The 20,803-nt window shown below is 42.0% G+C and overlaps 1 protein-coding gene across 5 annotated transcripts in view; it reads right to left on the reverse strand.

The window, feature by feature from the left end:
- Positions 1 to 530: 530 nt before the first annotated feature.
- Tamm41 (TAM41 mitochondrial translocator assembly and maintenance homolog) overlaps positions 531 to 20,803 on the reverse strand; it is a 48,774-nt gene continuing 28,501 nt past the window's right edge. For 3 of the 5 annotated variants that reach the window (XM_027931947.2, XM_071605983.1, XM_027931949.2), the window contains 3 exons: positions 12,739 to 12,904; positions 11,310 to 11,372; positions 531 to 1,709 (listed from right to left, as the gene is read on the reverse strand). In XM_027931947.2, coding sequence (XP_027787748.1) covers positions 1,633 to 1,709; positions 11,310 to 11,372; positions 12,739 to 12,904 — 306 coding nt within the window. In that variant the 3' untranslated portion in view covers positions 531 to 1,632. Of the gene's footprint in view, positions 1,710 to 7,761; positions 7,860 to 11,309; positions 11,373 to 12,738; positions 12,905 to 20,803 lie in introns of those variants that run through there. The other 2 variants (XR_011705568.1, XM_071605982.1) reach the window with 2 other exon arrangements.

A 20,803-nucleotide genomic window follows, 5' to 3' on the forward strand; every position in this document is an offset into this window, starting at 1 on the left:
GTTATGACCCCAGGCAGTTGCCTTCTCTCCAGATGTCTCAGATTCCACATCTGTAGAATTGATTTGATATTCTGACACTCTCAACTTTGCAAAGTATCTACCTTGGGGATATAAAAAGCTGTATCAGACACAGGGGCAAAGGTTTAAGTAAAATAAAGCCCAATTATAGAGGGTGTGGATGAGGCTGGTAAGATTCTTCCTTTTGGGGAGGGTACCTGGGATTGAACCCAGGATATTTAACCACTGAGCCACATCCCTCAGCCTTTTTGTATTTTGAGACAGGGTCTCGCTAAGTTGCTCATGGCTTCACTAAATTGTTGAGGTTGGCTTTCAACCTGCGATCCTCCCGCTTTAGCCTCCCAAGCTGCTGGGATTACAGACATGTGCCACTGCACGCGGCAAGGCAGGTAAGATTCTTATTTGTCCTATTAGCAGTGGGAAATCATTTTTAGCTTTTTAAGGAAGAAAATAACAAAAACCATGGTACAAAAGATGATGGCAGCAAATGACAAAGAATGAATAAATCTTAGTTCTCAATTCATGAAATCTTGTAATGTTATCCCTGTTTCCCAGATGGTGAAACTGTTGAGAGATTAAATAACTCATCCAAAGTCACATGGCTGTGAAGGAAAAAAAGAATCTTGAGCTTTGACTGGACAGATCCATGTAATGAGATGGATACGGGCTTGCTTCTTTACGCCCTTCCTCCTCAGTTTCTATTCAAGTGTCCAGTCCTTCTCCGCAGTCAGAGCCTGTGGGAAAGCTGCCTCTTGGAGAGGGGCAAGGAGCTCAGGCCTGAGATAGTCAGCATGGTCCATCCTTCTGCCACTTAATGGCTTAGGAATGAGTATGTCACTCAATTAGGGCCCATGAATACAAACAGAGGCTTGTTGGGGGCTGATGGAAAGTTTTCTTTCTTGCTTTTCTAAGATAAGTCCTGAAAAAGAATCTTCTGTCTCCCCAAAATGGGACGGGGAAACGACAGCCCTGGAAATGGTTGCCAGCATTCTCACAACTATGAGGGGAGCCAGCTTTAGTAAGACACCAACACTGTGAAGGACGGACAGCAGAGAGATGGAAAGAGACTGGAGAGAATGAATGAGTCCATCCTGTTAGTCCAGGTAACTGTCAAGGGGGTCCTGTTGCCTAAACGATTCTGTCTCGGGCTCCTCATCCAAAAGTCACTCTGTCACACACCGTGGAAAACAAAAAGGTAAAAAGCCTAATCCAGAAAAATCCTCTCGTGATACTCAGAGCTCTTGCTGGCAAAGCCAGAGGAAACAAGAGGGAGACTATGGACAGAAGCAGACAGGCCAAGCTCCGCCTGCCCAGCCTACAATCCTCCTGGGCTGCATGTCCATCTGGGCACACATCACCTGTCGTGTCTCCGACTCTCCAATGTCTACAAAATGCAGGACTCATGGTTCTTTTCTTCGGCTGCTCGGCTCTCTTACATATTTGGAGTCCCACCTGGGTAAATATCTGATGAATACATTTAAAAAAAATCAAATAGAAGACAAATAGCAGTCTCTTCAAAATTCACGCAGTGGGTCAAGGTAACAAACACTGTTCTGTTAAAAAGGATCAAACACTTTATTCATCTATACATAACACTTATAAAAGGAAGCAAAATCAGGATGTTTTCCTCAGCCATCCTTTCCACATTTTGTGCAGTTTTAGTGAACTGTAAATCACTGAATTCTTCAAGCCTGAAAGAGAAAAGAAGAGAGGGTAAGAAAATGGAGGCTGGTGGGGTGGATGTGCAGAGAGGTTCAGAGATGTTCTATCGAAGACTTGTCTAGAAGTGGGGCAGTAATGGGCAGATGGGGATGCTCCGGGAGCCCAGAGAGCGAAAGGTTACCAAAGGTCACTGTGTCTGGTAAGGGGGAAGTGATTCTGGTTTAGGTATCTATCTGTTGAAACAGTGATATGGATGCCAACAAAACCTGAGTCCCTGGGATAAGTGAATTTTTGAGTTATGAGTGTGCTGGCAGCCTTTGGATTTGGTAGGTCTCTTAAAAAAGAGAGAGGCACAGATAAGAGCCTATAATTCAACCAGCACAGTGGTGCATGCCTGTAATCCCACAACTTGTGAAGCGGAGGCAGGAGGATCCCAAGTTCAAGGCCAGCCTCAGCAATTTAGTGAAACCCTGTCTCAAAGTAAAAAATAAGGGCTGGGAATGTAGCTCAGTGGTACAATGTTGGCCTAGCATAAATGATGTCCAGCACCCAAAAATAAAAATTAAAATAAAAAGACTCAGGAGTAAAGCACCCCTGAGTTCAATCCCCAGTTATATATACAAAAAAAAAAAAAAAAAAAAATGTCTGTACGTGATTGGGCATCCTTGCCCCTTCCCTCTCTCAGGCTTATATTCCAAGCACCTCAGCTTGCTGCTTCTGTGTCCCTGTGTATGCTGCCTAACTGCTGTTCCCACCACTTTCTGCCTAGTAGACTTGATACTTGCTTGAGGATTCCTACTCCAAGAAATGCCAGGATGGTCCCATGCACCTGTGCTCACCTCCCGAGTGGCACTTACCCCACTGTATAGTGCCTGTCAAGGGACTCACCCGTCCCTCGGCTAGACTGTGAGCTCCTTGAGGACAGGGACCTTGTCCTATAAATTTCTGCATCCCCATTGTATAGTACAACACCCTGCAGCACATAGCAGGTGCTCAATAAATGCTTTTGAAATGTAAGAACAAATGCACCATATTCAGATAGTTGACCCTCTAGCACCCCTGATGACTTAATCATAACTACATGATGAGACAGAAGAGCTGCTCTGGGGGGCGCTCAGGGGAAACACATAAAATGGGATAAAATAAGTGGGAATGCTATTTGTCTCTCAGATCTGATAGGCTCCTACTCTGGGATGTTACCATGGACTTGACTTCTTTCATGTGGAGAGTGATATCATTCGGGGTGTGTGTGGCCCAAAGAACCCAATAATCTTTTTCACTCTTAGATGTACACAATGATCGTGCTGTGAGTCTGGAATGCACATCCTCAGCAGTGTGCTTGTGAGCATGCTGACAAGGTAACAGGATTCATTCCAGACATGCCTGGTATTGGGGTTTGAGTGATCTCTTTAAAATACCTGGCTCTGCCCCCTGTATACTGCCTAGTCTGCTTAGAATCCTACATATTTTTGAATTACATCTCCAGCTCTTTAAACAATTTTAAAAAAATTTTTTTTTCGAGTCAGGGTCTTGCTAAGTTCTTGAGGCTGGCCTCAAACTTGCGATCCTCCAGCCTTAGCCTCACAAGTCACTGGGATTACAGGCATGCGGTGCTGTACCTGGCTCACTGAGAACCTTTGAAGGAGTTACTGTGGGCAGTGACAGGGAGAAAGCCACAGGTACAGGTAAAATTATTAACAACTCTGGCTCCTGTGGCCTGGTCCGTCTACTGGGTGACTACTTGTGAACTGACATAGGCCGACAAGAAGCTCACAGCTCCTTTCTCTGCTTCCACCCTTTTTAATTTTCTCCCTGGAGCAACCATTCTGGTAGACCTCACCCACTTGAGAACAGAGGCCGTAACTTATTACATAAGGCACTTTTTAAAATTACAGCCAGAACTAACCAGGAACTGGAGCAGAATGCAGGGACTTAGCTGCACACTGCGAGGTTCAATGCAGCAACCCCAGGGCGCTGAGTCACGGCTCGAGGCAGATGCACAGACCATGATAATTCCCAGCTCACCTTCAGGAAGCTTAGTCACAGACTCCTTGGAGCTCAAACATTTAAGGTAAATACACAAAGCAGAGGAACGTCACCATGCAGCCATCTTCTGCTACTTCTGTGGACAGAAACCTCCTCGACTAAACACATTCTCTTCTGGGCTCTGCCAAACAGAGATTCTCAGAAGGACTGTAGCAGGGAAATGGGTTATAAACAGTACTGGAATAGGAGTCCAGAGACCTGGGTTCTAGGCCCGGCTGGGCCAAACTGTGTGGCAGGGTGATGCTCGCTTTTTGGTCAATTACCTCTTCCGTAAAATGTTAGGGGTTCTAAAAGAGGGCCCGTAGGAAGCTTGGACCTCAGTTAGAACTCTCTGAAACTGCAGGGAAGTGCACCATGTATGTGTTACATGTGCTTCCATGAGAGGGTTCAGAGGTTTAGACAGATTTGAAAAGGGATCCAACATTTGCAAAAGGTCAAAATCCAACAGATTAGAAAAAGGGCACTTTCTGCCTTAATATTTCAATTTCAACAAAAGTGGAGGACTTGGGGCTGGGGATAGGGCTATAGCGGTAATGGATATAGCGGTAACGTGCTTGCCTGGCATGCGCAGGGTGCTGGGTTCGATCCTCAGCACCACATAAAAGTAAAATAAAGATGTTGTATCCACCGAAAACTGAAAATAAATATTTTTAAAAAACTCTCTCTCTCTTAAAAAAAAAAAAAAAAAGCGGAGGACTTAAACTCCCTGTATTTGAAATAGACCAAAATTTCACAAAAAACCTGCTAACCATAAAGAACAAAGTTGATAAACCAGAGTAAGCAAAATTAAGAATTTCTTTTCACCAAAAGATATCATTAATAGGGTGAAGTGATAATCCCCAGAGTGGGAGATTTTCGCATTACATATATAACATATACTGGACATGTAGGCTGTAGCTCGGTGGTACAGCAAATATTTGGCATGTGAGGCCCTAGGTACAATCTCTAACACCAGTAAACAAATAAATAAATGACTTTTAATAAAGACTATGTAGAAAATTCAGGAAGAAAAAGGCATACAACTCAATAGAAAAATGGGCCAAAGACTAGACTAGATATTTCTCAAAAGAGGATATCCAAATAAGCATTAAAAAAATGCCAAGGGCTGGGGTTATAGCTCAATGGAATAGCACCTGCCTATCTCATGTGCGGCACTAGGTTTGATCCTCAGCACCACATAACAATAAATAAATAAAGGTATTGTGTTCCTCCTACAAGTAAAATATATATACATAAAAAAAAATGCTCAACTTGCTTCGTCATCAGAAAAATGTAAATTAAACCCCAAGACGGTACCAATACCTACTTACTGGAAAGAACATACACTATCAAGTTCTGGCCAGCGGGTGCTGCAACAGGAACTCTGCTAGTGGGACTGTAAAGCTGGACAACTATTTGTTATTTATTAACACTGAACCTTCACATGCTCTGAGACCTAGAAATTCTCCTGGAGTATACACCTGACCAAAATGCATGCGCATGCTCACCAGAAGATCAGTACAAAAACATGCACAGCTGCACTGTCATAGTCCCAGACTGCAAACCGCCCAAGTGTCCATCAACAGTAGGGTGGATGTACCGGGAAGACTGCAATGGGAATGAATGGACTCCTGTCGCTCCCAACCACGTGGTGTGCCTGATGTTCTGTGGACTAATGAGGAGTGAAGATGCAAAAGAGCACATATTTTCATAAAGCTCCAGAATGAGCAAAACAGAACCATGGCATTGAGAGTCAGGCTGGTGCAGAGCCTTGGGAAGCAGTGCCCGTGGGGGGAAGCGGGAGAGTCCTTGGGCACTCATGCTGCTGTGCATACTGGGCAAGCTGTTGGGGGTGTTGGCATGGACGGCGGGTGGTCTCTGACCTCACAGAGCTTACAATCCACAGGATCCTACTGAGCCTGAATTAAGCTTGCTCTTTGTTTCTGCTTTCTTTCTAGAGAAAAGGGTAGTGATTTAGGAATTCTATGACTCCCCAGAACCCTTTTAGATGGTCTCTGAGAGAAGAGAGCCTGGTGAGAGAGAAACTTGGCTCTGTCTTATGCTCCTTGCTCAACAATGGTGCAATGTCCCCTTAGAAGCATCCATCCTCTGCAGTGAGATGCTCAGGCTAGCCATTACGATATGGATTAGTGCTGCAGAATGGGGTTTTGCCTGGGAAGAACACAGAAATCTCCATCAACATTGGGTTCCCGAGGCATCTCTTATGCTGAGGTCCAGCCTACTTCAGTGACCTGCAGCAAAATTAATGAACACGGAAGACCTCTGTGTGACCTTAAGTAGAAGGGTCCATGACAGACAAAATTTCCATAAAACACTGTGAGCCAGAGATATGACTAGGATGACCGGTCTCTATATTCCTATAATTCTATATTTAGATTTTTAGGGAGCAAATCAGGAAGCCCCCTACACTCTTCCCATTAATTTCCAACCACAGCCAGACATACCTACAAAGAAAATTTCTCCTGAGGCAAAAGTACAACTTTTTCTAAGAACTTTCAGCACGGCATGGTGAGTGGTGTGCACCTATAACCCCAGTGCCTGGGAGTGTGAGGCAGAGGTGTTACAAGTTCCAGGCCAGTCTTGGCAATTTAGCAAGACTCTGTCTCAAAATAAAATCAAAAGGGCGAGGGGTGTAGCTTAGTGGGAGAGGGTGTCAAGGTTCAATATATAGTACTGAAAAAAAAAAAGCATTGGAAGAAAAAATTTTCGTTTTTGTTTAAATTTGAAGTAAAAAAAAATTGGAAGAAACACTTTAGTTTTAAGAAATCAGAGAGAAAATGGTGACATTCTATTGTGTTTTAGGAAAGGGCTGGAGAGGATCAACTGAGGCATTCCAGAATCTCTTCAGGAACAAGACCAAACCTGCCTTGTTAATTCACTTGAATCTTTTGAAGCTGAAGTGGTAAAGAGGTATCTGACCCAGAAGTTAGTCTGACTGTCCAAAGCCAGATGGAAAACAAAGCAAGACTTTGAGACCAGACTCAGAGCCTCCTCCAGCTTAGAGAGCAGCCTCTGCCGCCCAAGCCAGAAACTTGAGTTGGGTCTTACCCCTCCTCTCCCTCTCTTCCCGTATTTTTTCATCACCAAATTGAGAAGTGACACCATCTGCTGCCACCATGACAGGCAGAGAGGCAGGTATGAGGAGGCCACAGTCTTTTACAGTATTGAGCTGACTGGCTTCAGCTGCTGACCTGTGACCTTGATGAGAACGACACTAGTCTACTAACAGCCTGGTCTAGGAGAAGTTGATATTATTTTCTAAACAAGAAACTCCCAGGAAAAAGGGAAAAAAACCCAGCAGTGCTTAGCTTTGGAAGCATTTCTGTTCTCACACTTGAACATGGGTGTATCCAATGTTCAGGAAATTTCAAAAGAACTGTGAGAGAGTGTCAGACTATATGAGAATACACTACCATGTCCTCTAACAGAATATACTAGATGCACAATCCTCTCAGCTGGTTACAGATGTCTGATTTCCATTTCTTTCTAGGAAGAGTGACATTTATATAGCACCCACCTGGTACTGGGTGACACACTAGACGCCTTTTTAGGCCTCAGAACTCCCTGTGAGGTGGATATTGGTATCTCTGTTTCACAGGAGACAGGATCATTAACATACCAAGGTTAAACAATGAAGAAACAAACAACTAGAACCTCAAACTAATGTCTTCTGACCCCAAGCTTAGCCCCTTTGGTTAGCTGTCTCCCCAGACTTAGCGGAATTCTAGCTAAGGGGAAGACGAAATCTTCCTTTCTACCCCTGTAGGAGTAGAAGGCTGCACAGGGAGGGAAGATGGGGACTAACTACCTTAAAGTCTTAAGAAGAGATTTTCACAACCTAGTAAGACAGGCATAATTATTTCTGTGAAATTAGAAATCACAAAAATTAAGCAAGTGGCTCAAGTCACAGAGGTCATGATGTGAATGCTAGCCTCTGGGGCTCACCAGCCCCTGTCCCTGGCATTGCACTCGGCACCTCATCATAGCCCACGACTGCCATAAACAGAAACCACAGTGCAACGTAGGGAGACCCACAGAATTTGAAGAGGTGTTCGCCATTCTCCAGTTTCTGCAGCCTCAGAGCCAGGTTACATACTCTCTGTTGCTCTACTTCCACGGTGCAATGTGGCATCCTTAGAAGTGAAAGAGAAGCAAATAAGTGCTCAGGGGAAGCAGCATCCACACCCCCAGGGGACACCAGGGAATCTGGGCTGCAGGCTCTGCGACCCACTGCCCCCTGCTGGCAAAGAGAAAGAATAAGCAAAAGAGGCTGGATCAGTCTCATTCCAGGCTGGAGGTATCAAGAGATCATGATGATGATGGAACTTTTGAAATCTTTTATCAGAGAAAAAAATCAAGCTTACTGAAAAAAAAAAAAAAAAAAAAAAAAAACCCAGAGCCTGTAATGGTGGCACATGCCTGTAACCTCAGCAACTCAGGAAGCTGAGGCAGGAGGATTTCAAGTTTGAGGCTAGCCTCAGCAACTTAGTGAGACCCTGTCTCAAAATAAAAAATAAAAAGGGCTGGGAATGTGGCTCAGTGGCTAAGCATTCCTGGGTTCAATCCCCAGTACCAAACAAATACACCAAGAAAACAAAAAACTCCAAACAAAAACCACCACACAGAATAGTATGACAGATCTCCACATTTCCCCACTCACTACAACAACATATCGGCTCAAGGCTAATCTTGTGTCATTCAGTCCTTATTCACTTCTCTTTATCATGCTTTATTTTGAGGCCAGTGCCAGGCACTGTGACATTTTATCCACAGATATTTTAGTATGTTATCTCTGGAAGAAAATGGTCTTTTAAAACCCCATAACCACACTATTGACACAACTAAAAAACATAATAATAATAATTCTAATATTCCTTATAGCATAGAAAGTCAAGATCAAGAAAACAAATCGTCAAGCCTCACTCGAGAAGGATCATGGCAAGGGAGTGGCGATCATGCAAAGCCTTAATTAACAGCCTGAATCACTCAAGCAAACAAAAGCACCTCACCTGTAGTCTTGCCAGGATAAACTAGCAAGAACATAGATTAAATGATTATCTTAATTTGAATTGCAAAGTTTTGCACCCCCAAGTGGTAGGAAGATCCTTACTTCAATACATTAAGCATAAATGGTACCGAATCTTTCTAGAAGTTCAGGAAGGCGATGCTATATCCTGAGGCCCAAATGTTGAATGGGCACCCAGGCAGCTGGGCTGGAAGACACTGAAAGACCAACCAGTGCCCAGGAGATCACAAATGCAGGGAGCCCTTTCTGGGGCTACTTCAGTCACATTTGCACCCAAGATTACCAGTTTCTATTAATACATCTGTATCCTCTAGATTCCGAGGCCCTAGAAGGCAGGACAGTGCTGTGTTTGCTTCTATATCCGGAGTAGCTAGCACGTGAGAGGTGATCAACAGTCAAGATGAAGAAAGACTGAAGAAGGAAAGCCAATCGTTCGTTGGGAAGAATGGGGAGAAGAGCAAGTTCTCACACAGTGCTTGTGGGACTATGAATCAATATGGTCACTTTGGAGGGAAAACATGGCAATATCTAAGGATATGTTCAAATGTTTAAGGCCATAACACAAGAACAGGATGTAAACAAAAAACAACAACAATAACAATAAAAGGGAACATTCAGAGAATAAAAAAAGAGCTGGAAGTGAAAAATGTGAGGGCTGGGGATGTGGCTCAGTGGTAGGGCATTTGTCTGGCATGTGGGACGCCCAGGTTCCATCCCAGCACCACACACACAAAACAAAAAGACAGAACAAAAACTTAACAGAAAGATTGGAAACTAAAGTTGAGAAAATCTCCCCAGAAATTAGCAAAAAAGCAAAGAGGTAACACACAGGAGACAAAAGAAAGAAAACTCTGCTGGGCGCAATGACGCACACCTGTGACCTCAGCAGCTTGTGAGGCTGAGGCAGGAGGACCACAAGTTCCAGGCCAGCCTCAGCAACTTAGCAAGGCCTTGTCTCTAAAAAAAAAAAAAAAAAAAGATAAATAAAAAGAGCTGGGGATGTGGCTCAGTGGTAGAGTGCCCCTGGGTTCAGTCCCCACGACTGCAAAAAAGAAAATTCAAGTACTAGTCTGGGAGTCCAATACCTAAGAAAAGGAGTTCTAGAAAGAGAATAAAACAGATGGGAGAAAATCATAGAAAGAATGAAAGAATTTTTTCTTATATTCTGAAGTTTCCAAACTGACAAAAACAGAGTTATATCAAAGCACATCACTGAGAGATTTAAAAGCCTTGGGAAAAAAATGAAGACCTAATGGTCTTCCAGAAAGAACATACACACGTCAAGGATTAAGAATCAATGGCTTTGCACTTCAACAGTGTCTTGAAGTGAGAAGATACGGCAGCAATGATCTCAGAATTCTAAAGACTAGAGTTTCTAATTCTAAAGAGAGATGATTTTTAATTGATACCCAACTTAAGTATTAATCGTGTGTGAGGGTAGACAAAGAAATTTTTAGCCATGCATAGCCCCCAACTTTGTATCCTATGCACCCTTTCTCAGGAAATCACTGGATCGTGTGCTTCACCAAAATGGGTACGTACACTAACAAAGTGAAAGACATGAGACACAGTGACACTGAATTCCCACAAAAGAACAGGTGGAGACACTCTCCACTGCAGGGGAGGAAAAGATATCACGTAGCTCATAACAATGTTAAATGCCAGCTGGGTGTGCTGGGCACATCTGTAATTCCTGCTCTCAGGAGGCTGAGGCAGGAGGATGTGAGGTCAAGGTCAGCCTGGGCAATTTAAGGATGCCCTAAGCAACTCAGTGAGACCTTGTATCAAAATAAGAAATAAAAAGGGTTGGGGATGTGGCTCAGTGGTAAAGTGCCCCTTGGTTTGATCCCTAGTACCCATTTACCCCCATGGAAAAAAGTTAAATGCTAAATGCTGACTTGGCGAAACTACAAGTATTTTAGGATGGAGACAACCAAGAGGGTAAGCATGGTGAGGGTGGATGCAGGAGTCGAATTCTGATCCCCCATAGTGAGACACCAATAGATTGGACCTGAAGATAAACACTGAAGGAGCAAGAGAAACTCATTATTCTCAGAAATGGCAATAAAAACAAAAATAACTCAAGAGACCTGGAATTAGTTGTCTCTGAAGAGGGGGAAGAAGGGGCGGGAGTGCAGGGGACTGCTGTTTTACAATGTTCTGTATGTGGAACTGCGATAAATATAAAATCATAAGGAACGAAGCCCTGCCAGGAAGGAGCTGTCGAGACATTTGACAGCACCTCAACTGGTGTGGCTTTTTTGGGCTACCAGATGACACTGCTCCTGGGCCTGTTTTTATGTTACTAAACATCTCAGTGTGTGACACTCAGAGTTCAGCCTTTCACCAATACACAGGGAAAGTTAGTCGGATTTTGGTTTTAACCAGGAGCACTAAGGCCACTCAACCCAGCCGATGTGTGAATTATGGCTTTTCTCTCCTTTCTCTTTCTGTAGGGTGCTGGGGATCAAGTCTGCAGTCTTATGCATGCTAGGCCAGCAATCGCCCACGGAGCCACAATCCAGTCGCCGCCATATGGATTTCCTAAAGTTCTTACCAGCAGTAAAAATGCCTTTGGTACTCTGTCTGATACTGGAAGGTCTCACGATTGCTGAAAGCCCTGTGAGAAAAAAACAAACAGGACACCAAGAAAACTGAAAACAGATGTTAGTTATCTTAACAGTTTTAAAACCTGAAACTAAATATTCTTTCTAGTTATCCAGTAAAAGCAGCAAATTCAGCTCTTCTGCTGCCACAGAGTGGCAGTGAAAAGGGCATCATGACTGAGGGCCAGGACTCTGGAGGGGCCAGCTCTGGCACTGCCCAGCTGTGTGAGCTCAGGCAAATGACTGAACTGCTCTGGGCCCAGGCCACCTCACCTTAAAACAAGAGATGGAGGGCAGGGAACCCTCAAAGGCCATTTTACTAATTTCAGTCCATGTAAGGTTTTTGGTTTTCAATTCCAAAATGTGAAAAGATCAAAATAAAACAAACAAAAAAAAAACCCAAGTTTTTTTTTGTGTGTGTGTATTTTCTTTTTCTTTCTTTTTTTTTTTTTTTAAATCTAGGAGAAAACTCCCCATCATGAAAACACATGTAGAGTGTATTCAAGTGAGGAGCCACAGTACAAGTCTTCCATCCCTTCAAAGCAGCAGCAGAGGTCAGACTGTTACTAGGACACGTTAAAACAAACAACAACAATGGGCCTCAGAACTTTGCAGCAGGGAGCATAAAAATGTGTGCTCTGAAAACCTGGGCAGGTCCTGCTGGAGAGCGAGGAGCCACCCAGGACAGCAGTGTTCAGCACTGTGATTGTGAATTACATCTAGCAGGGAGGCCTGCACCTGGGAGGGCTCACTAAAAGCTCAATAAATGATAAGAAGAGGAGGCACTCATTTGAGAGACATTCTCAATTTGTAATTATTTCTTTACTGGCTGACCTCGTAAATTACCTTTACCACCTCTGGGGAAGTAGATCTCTGAAGTTTCTGATTTTTTCTGACAATTGGGGAGGCCCTGGGGATGATGCTGTGAAATGTGGGCCATGCCAAAAGGAACCTGCTGAACACAGACTGAGACACATCCAGTGGGAGGTGGCTGGGGAGAGCTGTGTCCCAGCTGGTGTGATATTATGAAAACATTAAAAATGTCACCAGTCTCCTTCCTTCTTAGACCACCATGGAGAACACAGGCCCATCTTTTAAACAACTTCTAGAAGTTATGCTCTTGGGACCAAAAGCAGTGCGTCTTCTCCCTTTGACAGTGATTTGGGATATAGAAATCTGAAAAAGGATTTCCACCACCTTATTTCAAGCCAATGAAAATGTAGATTGGGAAAAACCCGAAAGTGTTGGAGCTTTTCTTCTTCCCTGAGGCAATCTCTCTCTCAATCTCCTGGGGAAGAAGGAAGAAATAATACATCTCCACTGTACACAAGGCCTGCTTTAACTATAGCTAGCACTTCCTCGCCTCAAACACAAACATACCCAGCCGCACCACATCACCACAGTCAGGATCATGAGCAAGTTGGAGTAAAGTTTCTTCCACATCTCTGTTTTTTCCTGGAGGATCCATAATGTGATTTATTCGTTGCTGTAAGGTTTTGGGCAATGTCATCAGCTGAGTGAATTGTCCTTCTGGGCTTTTATCTATCTGAGGGGGGAAGAAAGAGAGAGATGATGTCTATGGAAGTGCTTTGAATTCTATAAATATTCAGAGACACATGGCTTCTATTTAAAATAACAAAAACAGGGATCTCATATTATGTGGGGCTCCCATGCATACATATGTAATTAAGTGGGTTTTTTTCTTCTGTTAAAAATAAAGTAAAATCAAATCAAATCACACAAACAATAAGCACCCACACCTAACCTAGGCAGCATGCTAGGGAAATTCTCTTCTTTCTGAAACTCAATGTCTTTGTGTTTAGAGTCCCAAGTCCCTTCAAAAAGAACAATTCTTTTCCTATAATATTCTATTTTGACAAAAGAAAAGAAGAGAAGCCTCTTTTAAGGATGAGTTTCTGACTTTCAGTTAAAATTTCTATTTGTCTCTAGTGGTTACAAAAGGTGGGCTACAGGTAACAAATACCTATAAAACCAGGGCACTTAGATCATCTTCCCATGTTAAATGAGGCCTTGAGTTAACATCACTGGATCACACGAATTTGTGCCTCTTGTCCTTATAGACTTTTACATACCACGTTGGACTTCACAAACTGCAGGAATATACTGATGAGGAAGACTAATATTCACTTTTAATCTCCTGGCACTTAGTAGGTACTCGAAATATACTGGGTGAATGAGGGAATGAATAAATGAATCAATATAACTTAGCTGTTGTCACTTGGTAAATAAGAGTGAGCAATGTGAGTGGCTCTATTCCTAATGAGTTCTAAAGTACACTGTGAAAGATACATGAATAAAACATATGAAACTACACATTAGACTCTTCCTGGAAACCACTGAATCAAAAGGTAGTCAAAGGACTGTGACCAGACCAGCTTCACCATTACACTTTACTGTGCTTCATGGAATTACATTTTTAGAAAGTCTACATGTAAACACTGCTTGCCTGCCAAGAGGAGAATCAGCAATGCTGCCCCAAGCAGCACAGCATGTAATTTTATTTAAAAAAAAAAAAAAAAAAAAAAAAAATATATATATATATATATATATATATATATATATATATATATATATATATATTCAGTTGTAGATGGACACAATACCTTTATTTAGTGTAGTGCTGAGGGATTGAACCCAGTGCCTCACACATGCTAGGCGAGCGCTCAAATGCAACCCCCACCACATTATTTTCTAAATAGGAATTTCTGTTATATTCTTTTAAAAAATGTTTGGGCCTTAACTTATTTAAGAGAATAGTTAAAAAACAAAAAAAAAACTGGACAAATAAATGGATGAAATTTTAGATTCAGGTTTTCTAACTTTGATCAATTTTCTTAATAATTAGAATTCACTCATTCTATTATATTTTTCATTCAACAAATATTTATTTTATTTTACTTTTTAAAAATATTTTTTTAGTTGTAGATGGACACAATATCTTTTATTTGTTTATTTTTATGTGATGCTGAGGATTGAACCCATGAGATTTTTTAGCAAATCTGCCCAGTCTGGACCTTACACAACTGGTGCCAGGGGCGGTCCTAGAAGGAGACTCCCAGCATGTGAGGCAAGTGCTCTACCACTGAGCTACAACCCTAACCCAACAAATATTTATTAAGTCTACATATATTAAATGCCTGAATTTTCTAGTTTTGTTTAAAAAAAAATCTATGCAGTACATACAAGAGGAAGTGAGGGGAAAGGGAAAAATAATACAAGGGGGACAAATGAATGACAGTAGAGGGGGTAGAGAGAGAAGAGGGGAGGGGAGGGGAGGGGAGGGGGGATAGTAGAGGATAGGAAAGGCAGCAGAACACAACAGACACTAGTATGGCAATATGTAAATCAGTGGATGTGTAACTGATGTGATTCTGCAATCTGTATACGGGGTAAAAATGGGAGTTCATAACCCACTTGAATCAAAGTGTGAAATATGATATATCAAGAACTATGTAATGTTTTGAACAACCAACAATAAAAAATTAAAAAAAAAATCTATGCAAAGAAGAAGGAAATGCCATTAGTGGCTCCATTAAAGATACACAAGTGTTTTTTACAAAATCTAAATACCTCATATTTATTAATAGGATTGTTCTACATTCATAGGTTCCACCTTTACGTAGCATTGGCTATACAGATGACAAAAAAAGTTCCTATTTCTATAGAATATCCTATAAATGATTTTCATAGATTCTTGTTTTGGAGCCATGTATTGAAATAGGTCAAAAGGATATTATATTTAAGTTATGCTTTGGCAATGAAATATAGATTCTAGGAATTTTAGAAATGCCAAAATGGCTTGAGTAATGTGAGGAATTAGAAAATAGTGTTTGCCAATGCTTTCTCTTGAGGAAAAGAATGCACTGGAATTTTTATTTGAAATTGTATTTAAAGAAAAATTATTAGGTGACATGTTCAAATAAATTGGTAAAATGATTCTTTTTATTTTTAGATTCTCATTAAAGTGTGAAAGTGAAAGCAGTTGTGAAAGTCAAAATACATTTTAAAAGTAGATATAAAAAAGGCTACATATTGTATGATTCCATTTATATGAAGTGCCCATTTATATGAAGAGTAGGCCAATCCATAGAGACAGAAAGTAGATTAACAGTTGCCTGGGAGAGATGAAAGCTGGGGATTACTAATGGGTATGGGTTTCTGTACAGAGTGATGGAAATGTCCTAAAATTAGACTGTGGTGATGGCTGCATAACTCTGTGAATATAATAAAGGCCAATGAATTTGTGTACAACTATAATCCCAGCGACTCAGGAGGCTAAGGCAGGAAGATCTCAAGTTCTAGGCCAGCCTGGACAACTTAGCAAGACCCTGTCTCAGAATAAAAAATAAAAAAGGGTGGTGGGCATGGCTCAGTGGTACAGTGCCTCTGGGTTCAATTTTATGTTACATAAAAAATACATCAATAAAACTCATGTTTAAAAAAGCAGACAGAGTCCTGTGATAGTGGACACTGTGGCACACCACCCGGATCTGAGGTGGACCAAGGTACTGGGAAAGTCAGCCAAGTCCCCCTCCCGGAGTCCTTCTTAGAACTGTCTCCAGCCAAAGGGAGTTGCCTGTATCCAATAACTGGACAATGCCAGAGTACAAAGGCCTAGCCTCTGAGTCAAGCTGGGACAACTCTGAGGGGCCCTCTGGCTCCCAAGCACCACCGCAGGATCAGAAGCCTTTTTTAGCAAATCTACCCAATCTGGACCTTACACAACTGGTGCCAGGGGTGGTCCTCGCAGGCAGACTCCAAGATGGAATTCTGGAGCTGCCACAGTGCAGAAGACCAAGTGGAAGTCTCTGAAGTTGACACTCTCTCTGCTGGCCAAAAGAGTAAAGAAAAAATAAAACATCACCCCGGGAGAGATGGCAGTGATTAGTACCAGCTGCAGCCCTCAAGGATGTGGTGGCTAATTTTGTGTTTCCTTGGGCTGGGCTGTAGTGTTCAGCTGCTGAGTTCAACACCAGTCTAGATGTTGAGTGGAAGGTATTTTTAAGATGCAAACAACATTTAAATCAGTCAACTTTGAGTAGAGTTGATTACCCTCTGTGATTATGGATAGGCCTCATCCAATCAGTTGAAGGACTTAAGAGAAAAGGCTAAAGTCTCTCTCTCCCAACCCTGGGAATTCTGCTTCTAGCTCAAGGCTGCAAGGCTGACTCCTCCCTGGGTCTCAAAACTCAGAACTTGCCAGACCTCATCAGGCACGGTAGCATATGCCTATAATTCTGGTGACTTGAGAGGCTGAGGCCAGCCCTCAACAATGTCAGGAGACCCTGTCTCAAAATAAAATAACAAGGGCTGGGGATGTAGCTAAGGGGCAGAGCATCCCTGGGTTCAATCCCTAGTAATGAAAAAAAGAACTCACTGGATCCCACAACTCATGAGCCAATCTCTTAAAATCAATCTCTCTCTCTCTCTCTCTCTCTCCCTCCACACACACACACACACACACACACACATTCATTCTCTCTCTTTCTCTCTCTCTGTTCTGTTTCTCTGGAGAATCCTGACAAACACAAGGATTGATGGACCCCATTATATCCCCATTAAGTGTGGCCCTTACAAAACAAAATAGAGCCCGGTGGGTTTCAGCAGACTCTGTTACAAACTCAAGCAAGTAGGAACCACAACAGCATCTGCTATGCCAGATGTGGTAAATCTTCTAAAAGAAGATCAATAAAACTATGAGAATGTGTTTGGGATCACAGACATAGTGAATGAGTGCACTTTTCTCCATCTCAATTAGGTCAGAGGATCAGAATCAGCTCTCCCTCATGGGACAGAAAACAGTACACTTTATGGTTTGCCTCACAGCTAGAAATCGCCCCCTCTGTTATACTTGAAGGAAGCCAGTTTATTTGGACATTCGGTATATCACCATGTTGATCTAGATCACTGACATAATGTGTCACCTGGTGAGCTGTAAGGAACAGGTACACTGGAGGCCTTGGCAGATAGATTCATTCCAGAGGATCTGAGATACTGATGAAGATTCCCAGAGCCTACCACCTAGGTGAGATTTTTAGAGGTCAAATAATCTTTTTTTTTCTTTTTGGTATTGGGAATTGAACCCAGGGGCACTTAACCCCCGAGCCCCATCTCCAGCCCTTTTTGTATTTTATTAGAGATAGGGCCTCACTAATTTCCTGAGGCGGGCTTTGAACTCACCATCCTCCTGCCTCAGCTTTGTAAACCACTGGGATTACAGGTATGTGTCACAGTGCCTGGCGGGTCAAGTAGTCTTGATCCCTAAATGCTGGGACATCTTCTCTAGAGAAGACGTTAACTTAGGGCATCTCATGTCTCTCACCATTAAGACAGAAGCACAGTGATGTGCTGGGCCACCTTAGGTTCTAGAGGCAGAACAGAGAAAAATGTTCAGACCCAATACCAAAAGAGAGGAGAGGATGACAGCTTTTTACCTTTCCTGTCCACAGAATCTAGCCAGTACCACTGCATGGGGCTCAGATTCATCAACATGGTATACTATGTGACAGAACTCATGGGGCTCACTTTAGAGAAAAGGAGGAGTGGAGGGACAGCAGTGGGCACCAGATCACGGCTCCACTGTACTACCACCCAGTGGAACAATGGTTCTCAAAGGGGGACAATTTTTGCCCCACACAACAAATAATTTTCTGGCTTAAAATTTTAGCAGGTCACATTGAAAAGGTCTATGACAGATACCAAGGAACAGCTAAGGCACCAGTTTGGCAATGATACCCTGTGGGGATGGTGTAGTAGATGTCCTAAATTAATGACCACTGCATAATATCATTCCAACTGTCAGAGACATAGGTTTGGGAACCGAGTGACCTGCTTAACATCACCTCCAATGACCACCTGGGAATCAGTATATCTCATCTCAAAACTCTAGATCTATGGATTTAAAGGTCCCAGTTCTCAGAGGAGGATGGCTTCTCCCAAGACACAGCAAATATCTCACTAAACTTAAAGTTAGGACTGCAATGGATCACTTTAGAATTCCGATGGATCACTTTAGAATTCCGTGCTGAAAGTCCAGGAAATGAGGTGCTTATATATCAACAGGAGCAAATGACCCTGATCAGCAGGAGGTAGGGTTGCAGATACAGATCCCTTAGCATCCCTTGCCCAGATTTTTTTTATATTTATTTTTTAGTTGTAGTTGGACACAATACCTTTTAATTTTATTTATTTATTTATATTTTAAAAAAATATTTCGTTTTCGGGATGGGGTTGTGGCTCAGCGGTAGGGTGCTCATCTAGCACGTGCAGGGTGTTGGGTTCGATCCCCAGCGCCACACAAAAATAAAATAAAGATATCGTGTCCAACTACAACTAAAACAAATTTTTATTTATTTTATAAATACCTTGGACACAAAACCAACTAAAAACTAAATCATACATCTGCTTTTGCAGATCACAGGGAGGAGTTTGAATAAGCTTAGCTTTGTACTAAAGGAAATTCCAATCCTTTTCTTTTGCTCAGTTTCTAGAAAAGTTGGCATGTAGAAATATAACCCTTCACTGTCCTCTAGATGTCTCTCTGAAGAAATTCTACAGATACTGACATTTGGGGTCCTCTAATAAAATAGCCAAGTACTTGGAACATGATTCTATATGAAGCCCATCAGCTGGTGTACCCTATCTGTCACAAGGAACTCTCAGTCTTCATTTTAGTGCTTCACTTTTTAAAAAGAGGCCAGGAAAAGCATCCAGATATTTGATGAAGACCTCTAATACAATAGATGAGCGAATGAAAGGAACTAAGAAAGACAAATAAAGGGAACAAGAAAAAAACTTCAAAATTATGATAAAGATCATTAAAGAATTGAGGAAGAGATGATGCATTAATAAAGCAAGAATAGGGTGTCATAAAAAAGAGTCTCCAATGGGACCTGGAAATTCAGTAGAAAAGTTAAACAATCAATCTTGAAAGATTCTTCCAGAAAGCTGAACAGAAAAACCTGAGGAAACAGGAAAAAAAGAAAGAAAAAAAAAAAAAAACAAAGCAGGAGTTCTACAAATAACAGGAATTCCCAAAAGAATAAACTAAGAAAGTGAGTATGAGGAAATTATTTCAGAAACAATAGATTTTCTAAAACCAAACTTCATAATTTTCCAGATACAAAAGGCCCACCAAGTGCTCAAATAATAAATTTAAAACAGACGTGTTTAAAAATAAAGGCAAGTCATCACAAAAGTTAAGAATAGTGGCTGGGTGTGGGGCACATGCCTATAATCCCAGTGACTTGGGAGGCTGAGGCAGGGGGATTGCAAGCTCCAGGCTAGCCTTAGCAACTAAGTGAGGTCCTGAGCAACTTAGCAGGTTCCTGCCTCAAAATAAAAAATAGCTCAGTGGTTCAAAGCCCCAGGGTTAAATCCCCAATATCAAAACAAATAAACAAACAAACAACAAAAGTCTGCAAAAAAAGGAAAATATCCTAAACACTGTCAGAGAGATAAAAGGGGTCATATCCAAAGGATAGGCAATCTGAATGCCACCAAATATGTAATGCAATACTGAAAGAAGAAATGGAGCTATGACTTAAAATTCTGAGGGAAAATGATTTCTACTCTAGAATTCGATATCTAGCCTATTACTGGTTGAATGATCCATCAGTGAGATAGATTTATCAGAGGTATCTGATCTCAAACACTTGCCGCTCTCACAATCTATGTGAAGAAGGTACTAACAGACATACTTCACCAGAATTATGAAGGAGGAAGATACAAGATCCAGAAGACAGAATAGCAAAGGACAGACTAGCAAGGGAAATTCTCAGGGTGATAACAAAAAGAAGTTAGGTAACCTAGGAAGGGACAGAACAGGGGCCTCATGGAAGAATGTCCTCAAGGGGCCGGGGGAGAAAACACTCAATGTATTTGACTATAAGCAGATGAGTTTCATAGATCTCTGAGAGTTTCAGGATTTTTTTCCCCCTATGGTGGGATTGAACCCAGGGCCTTCCTCATGCTAGGCAAGCACAAACACTCTACCAAATAAACCAAGCAAGCGGGAGGGGGGAAGACAATTAACTCCAGGAGAAACAAGTTGTACAGGAAAGGGAATTTCATAATACTGTATCTCAGCAATAAAAGAGAAGCTGTCATAGCCCTGGGGGTGGAGCTCAGTGGTAGGGCACTTTCCTAGAATGTACAACATTTTGGGTTCCATCCCCAGCATGGGGGGATTGTCATAATGAAGTAAATGCTGAATATTAACTTAATGAATAGTTACAAAATAACTATAGTGGAACATGAGGGGGTGAGGTAAGAGGGGAAAAGTGAGAGTGAAACAGGAGAAAAATATATGTGTGTGTTGATGGGGTTAGTGTAAGAGTGAAAAAAAAATCCTCATCTTCACAGTAGGATGGCAAAAATAAAGTATAAAGCTGAAAACAGTCAAGAAAGAAGTTAAATCCTTTAG

Source organism: Marmota flaviventris, chromosome 20, assembly GCF_047511675.1.
Source record: "Marmota flaviventris isolate mMarFla1 chromosome 20, mMarFla1.hap1, whole genome shotgun sequence".
Classification (NCBI taxonomy): domain Eukaryota; kingdom Metazoa; phylum Chordata; class Mammalia; order Rodentia; family Sciuridae; genus Marmota; species Marmota flaviventris.